General features: G+C 42.7%; 1 protein-coding gene across 1 annotated transcript; it reads right to left on the bottom strand.

The window, feature by feature from the left end:
• Positions 1–613: 613 nt before the first annotated feature.
• Positions 614–15,387, bottom strand: LOC139537962 (barrier-to-autointegration factor-like). The gene is made up of 3 exons (XM_071339879.1): positions 15,121–15,387; positions 6,346–6,472; positions 614–1,049 (listed from the first exon to the last, which is right to left on the bottom strand). Exons 1-3 carry the CDS (start codon positions 15,137–15,139, stop codon positions 902–904), a joined length of 294 nt encoding a protein of 97 aa, XP_071195980.1. The 5' UTR covers positions 15,140–15,387; the 3' UTR covers positions 614–901.
• Positions 15,388–15,656: the final 269 nt, after the last annotated feature.

Here is a 15,656-nt window from a genome sequence, read left to right on the forward strand (position 1 = left end):
TTGACCAATAGCGAGAGATTGCCCTCCTCTCTGCCAATAGCAGCTATTTTTCAGGTTGCACATCCCTCCCATTCGGCTCCTCCCATTCGGCTCCTCCCATTAGGCTCCTCCCATCAGGCTCCTCCCATTAGGTTCCTCCCATTAGGCTCCTCCCATTAGGCTCCTCCCATTAGGCTCCACCCATTAGGCCCCACCCATTAGGCCCCTCCCATTAGGCTCCTCCCATTAGGCTCCTCCCATTAGGCTCCACCCATTAGGCTACTCCCATTAGGCTCCTCCCATTAGGCTCCTCCCATTAGGCTCCTCCCATTAGGCTCCTCCCATTGGGCTCCTCCCATTAGGCTCCACCCATTAGGCTTAGACAGTCCTATCAAAATTCTTGCTTGAGAAACTTCATTTGTTTTTCTTCTTTTTCAATTGAAAACAATCACAGTAAGGTACTTAATTGTTACCCAGAAATTATTTGATATTGATATACCCAAAAAGAAAACATCTTCATTGGACCTTTAAGATTGAAGTTAATAAGATAATTCCCTGCTACTCCACCAGGAGTAACAATATGTTGACTCCTTAAGACAATTACAGCCATTAAGAATACAGCAGAACAACAACAAAAAGTTAATTCCAGATTTATTCCAAAACAGAATGTATCCAAAACTCTCACTTTAACCTGGGGACAGGGCCCAGGGTCTCAGTTGAAGAACATGACAAGAAGAACAGAAGGAAGTACAGTGTTTTATAAACAACTATCAACTTTATGATTACTTAATATTACTTATCAATACCTTACATCCATCAGCTGATGTGCTTTAGATGGAAGTTGACCTAGGTAGGTCTGAAGAGTCCTAGTTAGCGAGTGGAGAAGCAGAAAGGAGCAGAGATAGTGAGTGAATGCTGTCCTCTACATATTGTTGTCGGTCCACTCTCTCATTCCATTGTAGGCGTCACTTTGTTGCTTGGCGTTGGCCCCTGTGGTATTTTTCAGATAGCCCTGGAACTGGCCCTGGTTCCGACCACTCACCAGGTACTGGCCCAACATCTGGTCAGCCCTGGGACAGAAAAAAACTGGGTCATTTACTGTTAAGTTCTGGTAAAGTTCCCAGAATGTTCTAAATTTTCTGAAACTAAGTATATCTCTTGTATAGGTATATTTTTGGGAAATGCTTAAACTAATTTTAAACAGCTTTAACTTCTGGTTGATGAAATCAGCGTGTGTTTGTCACATGCTTCCTAAACAACAGGTGTAGACTAACAGGGCCTAACCTAACTAACCCTAACCCTAAACAGGTTTACGGAATGAGAGTTGTCCAACAGTAACATAGTGTAGACTAACAGGGAAATACTTACTTACAGGCACTTCAAAACAATGCAGAGAAAATAGAGAAATAATAGAAAAGTAATAACCCGTAATAATAAAAGTATGAATAAATACACAAAGAGTAACGATAACTTGGCTTTATACACAGGATAAAAGCACAGAGTCAATGTGAAGGTGTACGAGGTAATTGAGGTAGATATATACACATACTGTAGGGAGGGATAGTGACTAGTCAACAGGATAGATAATAAACAGAAACAGCAGTATACTGTAGGTAGGGATAGTGACTAGGCAACAGGATAGATAATAAACAGAAACAGCAGTATACTGTAGGTAGGGATAGTGACTAGGCAACAGGATAGATAATAAACAGAAACAGCAGTATACTGTAGGTAGGGATAGTGACTAGTCAACAGGATAGATAATAAACAGTAACAGCAGTATACTGTAGGTAGGGATAGTGACTAGTCAACAGGATAGATAATAAACAGAAACAGCAGTATACTGTAGGTAGGGATAGTGACTAGGCAACAGGATAGATAATAAACAGAAACAGCAGTATACTGTAGGTAGGGATAGTGACTAGTCAACAGGATAGATAATAAACAGTAACAGCAGTATACTGTAGGTAGGGATAGTGACGAGTCAACAGGATAGATAATAAACAGAAACAGCAGTATACTGTAGGTAGGGATAGTGACTAGTCAACAGGATAGATAATAAACAGAAACAGCAGTATACTGTAGGTAGGGATAGTGACTAGTCAACAGGATAGATAATAAACAGAAACAGCAGTATACTGTAGGTAGGGATAGTGACTAGGCAACAGGATAGATAATAAACAGAAACAGCAGTATACTGTAGGGAGGGATAGTGACTAGGCAACAGGATAGATAATAAACAGAAACAGCAGTATACTGTAGGTAGGGATAGTGACTAGTCAACAGGATAGATAATAAACAGAAACAGCAGTATACTGTAGGTAGGGATAGTGACTAGGCAACAGGATAGATAATAAACAGAAACAGCAGTATACTGTAGGTAGGGATAGTGACTAGTCAACAGGATAGATAATAAACAGAAACAGCAGTATACTGTAGGTAGGGATAGTGACGAGTCAACAGGATAGATAATAAACAGAAACAGCAGTATACTGTAGGTAGGGATAGTGACTAGTCAACAGGATAGATAATAAACAGAAACAGCAGTATACTGTAGGTAGGGATAGTGACTAGTCAACAGGATAGATAATAAACAGAAACAGCAGTATACTGTAGGTAGGGATAGTGACTAGTCAACAGGATAGATAATAAACAGAAACAGCAGTATACTGTAGGTAGGGATAGTGACTAGTCAACAGGATAGATAATAAACAGAAACAGCAGTATACTGTAGGTAGGGATAGTGACTAGTCAACAGGATAGATAATAAACAGAAACAGCAGTATACTGTAGGTAGGGATAGTGACTAGTCAACAGTATAGATAATAAACTGTAGCAGCAGTATACTGTAGGTAGGGATAGTGACTAGTCAACAGGATAGATAATAAACAGAAACAGCAGTATACTGTAGGTAGGGATAGTGACTAGTCAACAGGATAGATAATAAACAGAAACAGCAGTATACTGTAGGTAGGGATAGTGACTAGTCAACATGATAGATAATAAACAGAAACAGCAGTATACTGTAGGTAGGGATAGTGACTAGGCAACAGGATAGATAATAAACAGAAACAGCAGTATACTGTAGGTAGGGATAGTGACTAGTCAACAGGATAGATAATAAACAGAAACAGCAGTATACTGTAGGTAGGGATAGTGACTAGTCAACAGGATAGATAATAAACAGTAACAGCAGTATACTGTAGGTAGGGATAGTGACTAGTCAACAGGATAGATAATAAACAGTAACAGCAGTATACTGTAGGGAGGGATAGTGACGAGTCAACAGGATAGATAATAAACAGTAACAGCAGTATACTGTAGGTAGGGATAGTGACTAGGCAACAGGATAGATAATAAACAGTAACAGCAGTATACTGTAGGTAGGGATAGTGACGAGTCAACAGGATAGATAATAAACAGTAACAGCAGTATACTGTAGGTAGGGATAGTGACGAGTCAACAGGATAGATAATAAACAGAAACAGCAGTATACTGTAGGTAGGGATAGTGACTAGTCAACAGGATAGATAATAAACAGAAACAGCAGTATACTGTAGGGAGGGATAGTGACTAGTCAACAGGATAGATAATAAACAGTAACAGCAGTATACTGTAGGTAGGGATAGTGACGAGTCAACAGGATAGATAATAAACAGAAACAGCAGTATACTGTAGGTAGGGATAGTGACTAGTCAACAGGATAGATAATAAACAGAAACAGCAGTATACTGTAGGGAGGGATAGTGACGAGTCAACAGGATAGATAATAAACAGTAACAGCAGTATACTGTAGGGAGGGATAGTGACTAGTCAACAGGATAGATAATAAACAGAAACAGCAGTATACTGTAGGTAGGGATAGTGACTAGTCAACAGGATAGATAATAAACAGAAACAGCAGCGTATGTGATGAGTCAAAAAAGTTCGTGCAAAAAGGGTCAATGCAGATAGTCTGGGTAGCTATTTGGTTAACTATTTAACTAAATATTTCTTATTTCTTAACTAATTACTTCTATCCCCAAGTCTTGTGGCTTGGGGATAGAAGCTGTCCTGTTCGTTCCAGACATGGTGCTCCGGTACCGCTTGTTGTGCGGTAGCAGAGAGAACAGTCTATGACTTGGGTGGCTGGAGTCTGTGACAACTTTTTGGGCCTTCCTCTGACACCGCCTGGTATAAACGTCCTGGATGGCAGGGAGCTTGGCCCCAGTGATGTACTGGGCCGTTCGCACAACCCTCTGTAGCGCCTTGCGGTCGGATGCCGATCCGTTGCAGTAACAAGAGGTGTTGCAGCCAGTGAAGATGCTGTATAACTTTTTCAGGATCTGAGGGCCCATGCCAAATCTTTTCAGCCTCCTGAGGGGTAAGAGGCAATGTCATGCCCTCATTATGACTGTATTGGTGTGTTTGGACCATGAAAGATACTTAGTGATGCGGAAACCGAGGAACTTGAAACTTTCGACGCGCTCCACTACAGCCCTGTTGATGTGAATAAGGGTATGCTCGTCCCTCTGTTTCCTGTAGTCCATGATCAGCTCCTCTGTCTTGCTCACGTTGAGTGATAGGTTGTTGTCCTAGCACCACACTGCCAGGTCTCTGACCTCCTCCTTATAGGCTGTCTCATCATCGTTGGTGATTAGGCCTCCCACCGTCGTGTCGTCAGCAAACTTAGTGATGTTGTAGGAGTCGTGTGTGAACAGTGAGTACAGGAGGGGACTAAGTACGCACCCCTGAGGGATCCTCATGTTGAGGGTCAGCATGGCGGATGTGTTGTTGTCTTCTCTCCCTAGTTTGGGGATGCCCGTCAGTGATGTGTTGTTGTCTTCTCTCACTAGTTTGGGGATGCCCGTCAGTGATGTGTTGTTGTCTTCTCTCATTAGTTTGGGGATGCCCGTCAGTGATGTGTTGTTGTCTACTCTCACTAGTTTGGGGATGCCCGTCAGTGATGTGTTGTTGTCTTCTCTCACTAGTTTGGGGATGCCCGTCAGTGATGTGTTGTTGTCTTCTCTCACTAGTTTGGGGCGGTCCGTCAGTGATGGGTTTGTTTAATCATACTTACTATGGCTGGGTCTGAAATGGCACCTTAGTCCTATGTAGTGCACCTACCTGGTTATGGCACCGTATTCCTCTGTAGTGCACCGACCTGATAATGGCACCGTATTCCTATGTAGTGCACCTACCTGATAATGGCACCGTATTCCTCTGTAGTGCACCTACCTGGTTATGGCACCGTATTCCTATGTAGTGTACGGAACTGATAATGGCACCGTATTCCTCTGTAGTGCACCTACCTGGTTATGGCACCGTATTCCTATGTAGTGCACCGAACTGATAATGGCACCGTATTCCTATGTAGTGCACCGACCTGGTTATGGCACCGTATTCCTCTGTAGTGCACCGAACTGATAATGGCACCGTATTCCTATGTAGTGGACCTACCTGGTTATGGCACCGTATTCCTCTGTAGTGCACCTACCTGGTTATGGCACCGTATTCCTATGTAGTGCACCGAACTGATAATGGCACCGTATTCCTATGTAGTGCACCGAACTGATAATGGCACCGTATTCCTCTGTAGTGCACCGAACTGATAATGGCACCGTATTCCTATGTAGTGCACCGAACTGATAATGGCACCGTATTCCTCTGTAGTGCACCTCCCTGGTTATGGCACCGTATTCCTATGTAGTGCACCGAACTGATAATGGCACCGTATTCCTCTGTAGTGCACCGAACTGATAATGGCACCGTATTCCTATGTAGTGCACCTACCTGGTTATGGCACCGTATTCCTATGTAGTGCACCTACCTGGTTATGGCACCGTATTCCTATGTAGTGCACCGAACTGATAATGGCACCATATTCCTCTGTAGTGCACCGAACTGATAATGGCACCGTATTCCTCTGTAGTGCACCGAACTGATAATGGCACCGTATTCCTATGTAGTGCACCGAACTGATAATGGCACCGTATTCCTCTGTAGTGCACCTCCCTGGTTATGGCACCGTATTCCTATGTAGTGCACCGAACTGATAATGGCACCGTATTCCTCTGTAGTGCACCGAACTGATAATGGCACCGTATTCCTCTGTAGTGCACCGAACTGATAATGGCACCGTATTCCTATGTAGTGCACCGAACTGATAATGGCACCGTATTCCTCTGTAGTGCACCTACCTGGTTATGGCACCGTATTCCTATGTAGTGCACCGAACTGGTAATGGCACCGTATTCCTATGTAGTGCACCTACCTGGTTATGGCACCGTATTCCTCTGTAGTGCACCTACCTGGTTATGGCACCGTATTCCTATGTAGTGTACGGAACTGATAATGGCACCGTATTCCTATGTAAAGTGCACCTACCTGTTAATGCCTTGCTCCTCTAACCTGCGGCCCTGTACAGGTCCGATCCCGGGAACGTCCCTCACAGAACGGTTCCCCATAGGCTCAGAGACAAAGTTACGGTGCTTCTGAGAGGTGGTGGAGTACCCTGTAGCGACATGGGGGAACAATATGACGATGAGATGTGTGTATTTATGACTGTGTAACAAAGCCGAGCAAATCCATGGAAGAACTGACTCTCCATTCTTAGGACTTGGCTTTTATACAGTTTCACATCGTCACTCCACTTCATGAATCTAGTTGTCTTACTTCGTTTCCACTCTCTTATTGGCTCAGACATTGGGGCATAGATTCTATTGGTGGCATGACTCCTACTGGTGCTTATAACTGATTACCTAATGTTCCTGTCCAAAGGTCTTCACAAGTTCAGGCCAATGTTGTCTATGCATAATTAACCAATGCGCATGTCCAGTAGCCTTCACCAGATCAGATATGGTCCAGACCAGTAAAGTCATGTTGGTCTAACTTGCCTCATCCCCACAGATTCTGCTTACGTTCTGTTTTGACATGTCTAATAGTTGACTCAATGTTGATCCAGCTTTGCACACTGACATGGGCTCAGACTTCATTCTGTTTACACATGTCTAATAATTAAACTTATATCGATTCATTGTTCTACTTCAAAGAGAACATTACAGGTACAGAATATCACCAGATGACTGGAAATTCTCTTACAGGAGCAGCAATAAAACATGGAGGGAGGGGCACTACAACATGGAGGGAGGTGCATTACAACATGGAGGGAGGGGCATTACAACATGGAGGGAGGGGCATTACAACATGGAGGGAGGGGCATTACAACATGGAGGGAGGGGCATTACAACATGGAGGGAGGAGCACTACAACATGGAGGGAGGGGCATTACAACATGGAGGGAGGGGCATTACAACATGGAGGGAGGGGCATTACAACATGGAGGGAGGAGCATTACAACATGGAGGGAGGAGCATTACAACATGGAGGGAGGGGCATTACAACATGGAGGGAGGGGCATTACAACATGGAGGGAGGGGCACTACAACATGGAGGGAGGAGCACTACAACATGGAGGGAGGGGCATTACAACATGGAGGGAGGGGCATTACAACATGGAGGGAGGGGCATTACAACATGGAGGGAGGGGCATTACAACATGGAGGGAGGAGCATTACAACATGGAGGGAGGGGCACTACAGATGGAGGGAGGAGCATTACAACATGGAGGGAGGAGCATTACAACATGGAGGGAGGAGCATTACAACATGGAGGGAGGGGCACTACAGATGGAGGGAGGAGCATTACAACATGGAGGGAGGGGCACTACAACATGGAGGGAGGGGCATTACAACATGGAGGGAGGGGCATTACAACATGGAGGGAGGAGCATTACAACATGGAGGGAGGGGCACTACAGATGGAGGGAGGAGCACTACAACATGGAGGGAGGGGCATTACAACATGGAGGGAGGGGCACTACAACATGGAGGGAGGGGCATTACAACATGGAGGGAGGGGCATTACAACATGGAGGGAGGGGCATTACAACATGGAGGGAGGGGCATTACAACATGGAGGGAGGGGCATTACAACATGGAGGGAGGGGCATTACAACATGGAGGGAGGAGCACTACAACATGGAGGGAGGGGCACTACAACATGGAGGGAGGAGCATTACAACATGGAGGGAGGGGCACTACAACATGGAGGGAGGAGCATTACAACATGGAGGGAGGGGCACTACAACATGGAGGGAGGGGCATTACAACATGGAGGGAGGGGCATTACAACATGGAGGGAGGGGCATTACAACATGGAGGGAGGGGCACTACAACATGGAGGGAGGAGCACTACAACATGGAGGGAGGGGCATTACAACATGGAGGGAGGGGCATTACAACATGGAGGGAGGGGCATTACAACATGGAGGGAGGAGCATTACAACATGGAGGGAGGGGCATTACAACATGGAGGGAGGGGCATTACAACATGGAGGGAGGGGCATTACAACATGGAGGGAGGGGCATTACAACATGGAGGGAGGGGCATTACAACATGGAGGGAGGGGCACTACAACATGGAGGGAGGGGCACTACAACATGGAGGGAGGAGCACTACAACATGGAGGGAGGGGCATTACAACATGGAGGGAGGGGCATTACAACATGGAGGGAGGGGCATTACAACATGGTGGGAGGAGCATTACAACATGGAGGGAGGGGCATTACAACATGGAGGGAGGGGCACTACAACATGGAGGGAGGAGCATTACAACATGGAGGGAGGGGCATTACAACATGGAGGGAGGGGCATTACAACATGGAGGGAGGGGCACTACAACATGGAGGGAGGAGCACTACAACATGGAGGGAGGGGCATTACAACATGGAGGGAGGAGCACTACAACATGGAGGGAGGGGCATTACAACATGGAGGGAGGGGCATTACAACATGGAGGGAGGGGCATTACAACATGGAGGGAGGGGCACTACAACATGGAGGGAGGAGCACTACAACATGGAGGGAGGGGCATTACAACATGGAGGGAGGGGCATTACAACATGGAGGGAGGGGCATTACAACATGGTGGGAGGAGCATTACAACATGGAGGGAGGGGCATTACAACATGGAGGGAGGGGCACTACAACATGGAGGGAGGAGCATTACAACATGGAGGGAGGGGCACTACAACATGGAGGGAGGAGCATTACAACATGGAGGGAGGGGCATTACAACATGGAGGGAGGGGCATTACAACATGGAGGGAGGGGCATTACAACATGGAGGGAGGGGCACTACAACATGGAGGGAGGGGCATTACAACATGGAGGGAGGGGCATTACAACATGGAGGGAGGGGCATTACAACATGGAGGGAGGGGCATTACAACATGGAGGGAGGGGCATTACAACATGGAGGGAGGGGCACTACAACATGGAGGGAGGAGCACTACAACATGGAGGGAGGGGCATTACAACATGGAGGGAGGGGCACTACAACATGGAGGGAGGAGCATTACAACATGGAGGGAGGGGCATTACAACATGGAGGGAGGAGCATTACAACATGGAGGGAGGGGCACTACAACATGGAGGGAGGGGCATTAAAACATGGAGGGAGGGGCACTACAACATGGAGGGAGTGGCACACAACATGGAGGGAGGGGCACTACAACATGGAGGGAGGGGCACACAACATGGAGGGAGGGGCACTACAGATGGAGGGAGGGGCATTAAAACATGGAGGGAGGGGCACTACAACATGGAGGGAGGGGCATTAAAACATGGAGGGAGGGGCACTACAACATGGAGGGAGGGGCACACAACATGGAGGGAGGGGCACTACAGATGGAGGGAGGGGCATTAAAACATGGAGGGAGGGGCACTACAACATGGAGGGAGGGGCACACAACATGGAGGGAGGGGCACTACAACATGGAGGGAGGGGCACACAACATGGAGGGAGGGGCACTACAGATGGAGGGAGGGGCATTAAAACATGGAGGGAGGGGCACTACAACATGGAGGGAGGGGCATTAAAACATGGAGGGAGGGGCACTACAACATGGAGGGAGGGGCACACAACATGGAGGGAGGGGCACTACAGATGGAGGGAGGGGCATTACAACATGGAGGGAGGGGCAGTACAACATGGAGGGAGGGGCACTACAACATGGAGGGAGGAGCAATACAACATGGAGGGAGGGGCATTACAACATGGAGGGAGGGGCAGTACAACATGGAGGGAGGGGCATTACAACATGGAGGGAGGGGCATTACAACATGGAGGGAGGAGCAATACAACATGGAGGGAGGGGCATTACAACATGGAGGGAGGAGCAATACAACATGGAGGGAGGGGCATTACAACATGGAGGGAGGGGCACTACAACATGGAGGGAGGGGCACTACAACATGGAGGGAGGAGCATTACAACATGGAGGGAGGGGCACTACAACATGGAGGGAGGAGCACTACAACATGGAGGGAGGGGCATTACAACATGGAGGGAGGGGCATTACAACATGGAGGGAGGGGCACTACAACATGGAGGGAGGAGCATTACAACATGGAGGGAGGAGCACACAACATGGAGGGAGGGGCACTACAGATGGAGGGAGGGGCATTACAACATGGAGGGAGGGGCAGTACAACATGGAGGGAGGGGCATTACAACATGGAGGGAGGGGCACTACAACATGGAGGGAGGGGCACACAACATGGAGGGAGGGGCACTACAGATGGAGGGAGGGGCATTACAACATGGAGGGAGGGGCAGTACAACATGGAGGGAGGGGCATTACAACATGGAGGGAGGGGCATTACAACATGGAGGGAGGGGCATTACAACATGGAGGGAGGGGCATTACAACATGGAGGGAGGGGCATTACAACATGGAGGGAGGGGCATTACAACATGGAGGGAGGGGCACTACAACATGGAAGGAGTTTATCCAGTGTTACAGTTTATTTGTTTCCCTCCTCATTCTACACACAGTACCCCATAATGACATCACAATACCCCATAATGACATCACAATACCCCATAATGACATCACAATACCCCATAATGACATCACAATACCCCATAATGACATCACAATACCCCATAATGACATCACAATACCCCATAATGACATCACAATACCCAATAATGACATCACAATACCCACATAATGACAAAGCAAAAACAGAATTTTAGTTTTTATAAAAATAAAAAAAACAAATCGAGAAGTGGTAAGTGTGTTGATATAATCTGGGTAGTAATATGTTAGGAATGATATTCCTGAAGAATGTCCAGGATGTACAAGACACATCATAAAAACCAGACTCTTCTGTTCCTAGGACAGAGCTCCATCGCATCACGCCCAAAAATTAGAAAAAAATATATCAGAAAGAGAATAGAGCAAAGAAGGTCACAAGGGAACATTGTTTCCATATGTGAATATGTGTCTTTATCTATTCTAAACCATGTGAAGGGATGGCGTGAGTAACGGGGAACCAATTACTTGTCTCCACAATGTCTGTGAGTCAGTCACCCCCTCCTTGGTCCTTGGGGGAGATTGTTCTTTCCCCTGGCTTCCTTTTTAGCAGGGTGGAGACTAAGTAACAACAAATGTCCTTTAAGTTCTTATTACTGAACAAAACAAAAGGTTATTTCTACTGGAGACCAAGTGCTGGTACAGGATGTGTGGGCTTGGTGTTTGGACCCAGTCATCTCTATCCTGACCTGTCCTGACCTATCCTGAGATGGTATATAACCCAGAGGCCCACTCCACTCAGTGGGCTTACACTCTATTCACTTGTGTGTACTGTGACCAGCTTCCTTATCGATACGTTTTTATTCAAGTTAATATCCTGATTGGTGATTGACCTTGTCTCTCCTCATTATTGATTAGAATATCCACCACAAGGGCAATTGTGGCTCACTATTTGGCAAGCCCTGACTAGTTATCACACTATTTTGACCAACGCGATATAACTATTTTATAATGGTTCCTAATGCATTTATAAATGATTCCATAACCGTTAGTTATTATATTATAAATGATTCCATAACCGTTAGTTATTATATTATAAATGATTCCATAACCGTTAGTTATTATATTATAAATGATTCCATAACCGTTAGTTATTATATTATAAATGATTCCATAACCGTTAGTTATTATAAATGATTCCATAACCGTTAGTTATTATATTATAAATGATTCCATAACCGTTAGTTATTATATTAGAAATGATTCCATAACCGTTAGTTATTATATTAGAAATGATTCCATAACCGTTAGTTATTATATTAGAAATGATTCCATAACCGTTAGTTATTATAAATGATTCCATAACCGTTAGTTATTATAAATGATTCCATAACCGTTAGTTATTATATTATAAATGATTCCATAACCGTTAGTTATTATAAATGATTCCATAACCGTTAGTTATTATATTATAAATGATTCCCTAACCGTTAGTTATTATATTATAAATGATTCCATAACCGTTAGTTATTATATTATAAATGATTCCATAACCGTAAGTTATTATATTATAAATGATTCCATAACCGTTAGTTATTATATTATAAATGATTCCATAACCGTTAGTTATTATATTATAAATGATTCCATAACCGTTATTTATTATATTATAAATGATTCCATAACCGTTAGTTATTATATTATAAATGATTCCATAACCGTTAGTTATTATATTATAAATGATTCCATAACCGTTAGTTATTATATTATAAATGATTCCATAACCGTAAGTTATTATATTATAAATGATTCCCTAACCGTTAGTTATTATATTATAAATGATTCCATAACCGTTAGTTATTATATTATAAATGATTCCATAACCGTTAGTTATTATATTATAAATGATTCCATAACCGTTAGTTATTATATTATAAATGATTCCATAACCGTTATTTATTATATTATAAATGATTCCATAACCGTTAGTTATTATATTATAAATGATTCCATAACCGTTAGTTATTATATTATAAATGATTCCATAACCGTTAGTTATTATATTATAAATGATTCCATAACCGTAAGTTATTATATTATAAATGATTCCCTAACCGTTAGTTATTATATTATAAATGATTCCATAACCGTTAGTTATTATATTATAAATGATTCCATAACCGTTAGTTATTATATTATAAATGATTCCATAACCGTTAGTTATTATATTATAAATGATTCCATAACCGTTAGTTATTATATTATAAATGATTCCATAACCGTTAGTTATTATATTATAAATGATTCCATAACCGTTAGTTATTATATTATAAATGATTCCATAACCGTAAGTTATTATATTATAAATGATTCCCTAACCGTTAGTTATTATATTATAAATGATTCCATAACCGTTAGTTATTATATTATAAATGATTCCATAACCGTTAGTTATTATATTATAAATGATTCCATAACCATTAGTTATTATATTAGAAATTATTCAATAATTGTTCATTATATAAACCCTTTACAAATGGTACCTTACTGTAAAGTGTTACCTAATAATGATAATATGGTTACAATACAGTGTTGTATAACTAAGCTACATCCTGCAAAGATCTTTCATTTTTATTTTATTTGTATTACCCTCCAACCCTACCACCCCTCCCCCACTTGGAGCAAACTAGTGGACAACAACGGTTAGGCCTGTTTTTCCATCTTACACATATTATATACATGTTATGGAGTCTAATTTACAATAGTTACATTATGTTAGTTTTTACTCCTGTCCTTCCTCTACCCTCAACCTCTCCCATCTATTTCTGATGTCCATCCGGTTTGATTTCTATATGCCATGTCTTTCAAACTGTGCTCTTTCCCAAAAGTTCCTAAACTATATATGTTTTACAGATATGCTATGTTTCACATTAGTTATCTTGTTGTTATTAGTTGTTATTCGTCCCAAACATTTCCATTCAGCCCCTCCCATCTAACTCTTAACACCATTCATATTGGATTTCTATTTGCCATCTATTGTTCAACAGTGCAGTGATGTTTCACAAAAGTTACCATTCTTTCTACAGAATTGTTTCTACAGATTGTAAATTAAAGATAAATTGTTTTGCTAAAATAATTATAATATTATCGATCGATTGACTATGACTTTTCTGATCACCCAGTTAGCTCTGGGTAAATGTTGCAATTCTTCAGCCATTCCTGGACCTGTGATCAAAAACAAGCTACATATGGACAATACCAAAATAAATGATCTAATGACTCTGCCTCTTCGCAGCATGATCTGCAGAGCTGGAAAGGTTGTATCCCCCATATAAATAACATTAAATTGGTAGCAAGAATTTTGTATAATACTTTTAAAGAAAAATCCGGCGTGGTTTTGAATATCAGTTCATAAACCATTCACTATGGAATCACTATTTTTACGTATTCATTTTTTACGTATTCACTATGGAATACGTCAAAAATCTCTTCCCAACTATTTTGCATTCTATATGGAACGGCTGTCAACTTATTGGTCCTGAAATGAAACTGGTATACTTTTTTTATGTATCACACTTTTCTTTAACCAATTACAGTCTTTAATGCCGACAGACAAGTTTCTTACTTTTCCCTCCTTCCACTTTCCTTTGGGAAATGACTGACGACACGGCTCTTAGCTCCCTCTGTAGATGCCTACTGGACAACTTTTATTTGTATTTGTATTGCTTTTAAATCTTTTTAATGAATTATCATATTAAGACTTTGTTCTAGCTTGCTATTTGTGTAGGTAGCTATCAAGTAAACACAATGTTTGGGACTAATAACAAATGTTTGGGACTGTGGTAATGCTGCAATTAGTTGGTTGTAATTTTGGGTAGAGCAGACATTTCCATACGTTTTAGTTAGCTGCATGTGTGACATAACTCCTCATAACAACTTATGGCGGCAGGGTAGCCTAGTGGTTAGAGCGTTGGGCCGGTTACCGAAAGGTTGCGAGTTTGAATTTGAATTCCTGAGCTGAAAAATAACTTCACCAGAGGTATTTATGATTTAACCTTTTTTTAACAATTCTTTCCAAAAACACTGTTTTTTATCAATTAGTATTTTTGAGTTTAACCACAATATGTGTTGTATTATTTGTTCTGAATTGTCTGGTGGATTAAATTGAAACCAACTTTCTACTTGTTTTAAAAATAGTGATTTTTGGGAGATGATTTCCTTTTAAAATAACTGAAAGTGAGACGTAATCTGAATAATGGGAAAAGATCATTATTCTTACCTTTCTTGTTTCCAGACATGGTTCAGGTGGAGGATGGAGAGTTCAATATAACTTGCTGAGGTGTCTCTCTGTCTTGTTTTTCTGTCTGCTAGAGCAGTCTACTGTTGTCAAAACACGGTAGCAAACAGTAGCAAAACATTTCCCAAAAGAAGCGTCATGCAAAAAAAACAAGAGTTTCTATTGGACAAATTCGTTCTGCAAGGCCCCTCTCCCCACGTTTGTTCCCTTTTAGTTTCCTAGTGAACATTAGCTCCACCTCCTCCATTCAAACTGAACAGAAACTAAGAGAAATGTTAAGTTTTGATTTCCTGAAGATGGGTGGGGCAAATGCAGCGTGTTGACAACATTCTGCCAGAGTGGTGTGTGTGTGTGTGTGCATGGTGGTGTGTGTGCGTGTCTGTTGCACATCTTAAGTCTTAAATCTGCCTTAGTGAGTCTTGTGAGGTGACTGTAACTCAGAGATAAGGGATATTACTAACGTCACCCCAAGATAACGATTCAAACCCAACAACTGGGCTAGAACACAAGACTCATTT

Source organism: Salvelinus alpinus, chromosome 13 (genome assembly GCF_045679555.1).
Source record: "Salvelinus alpinus chromosome 13, SLU_Salpinus.1, whole genome shotgun sequence".
Classification (NCBI taxonomy): Eukaryota; Metazoa; Chordata; class Actinopteri; order Salmoniformes; family Salmonidae; genus Salvelinus; species Salvelinus alpinus.

What these genes read in the sequence shown, in the direction of transcription:
- LOC139537962 (XM_071339879.1), bottom strand. An exon ending in GAGGAGCAAGGCATTAACAG is followed by an intron (nt 1,050 to 6,345) that starts GTAGGTGCACTT and finishes TTTCTGTCCCAG; the next exon opens with GGCTGACCAGATGTTGGGCC.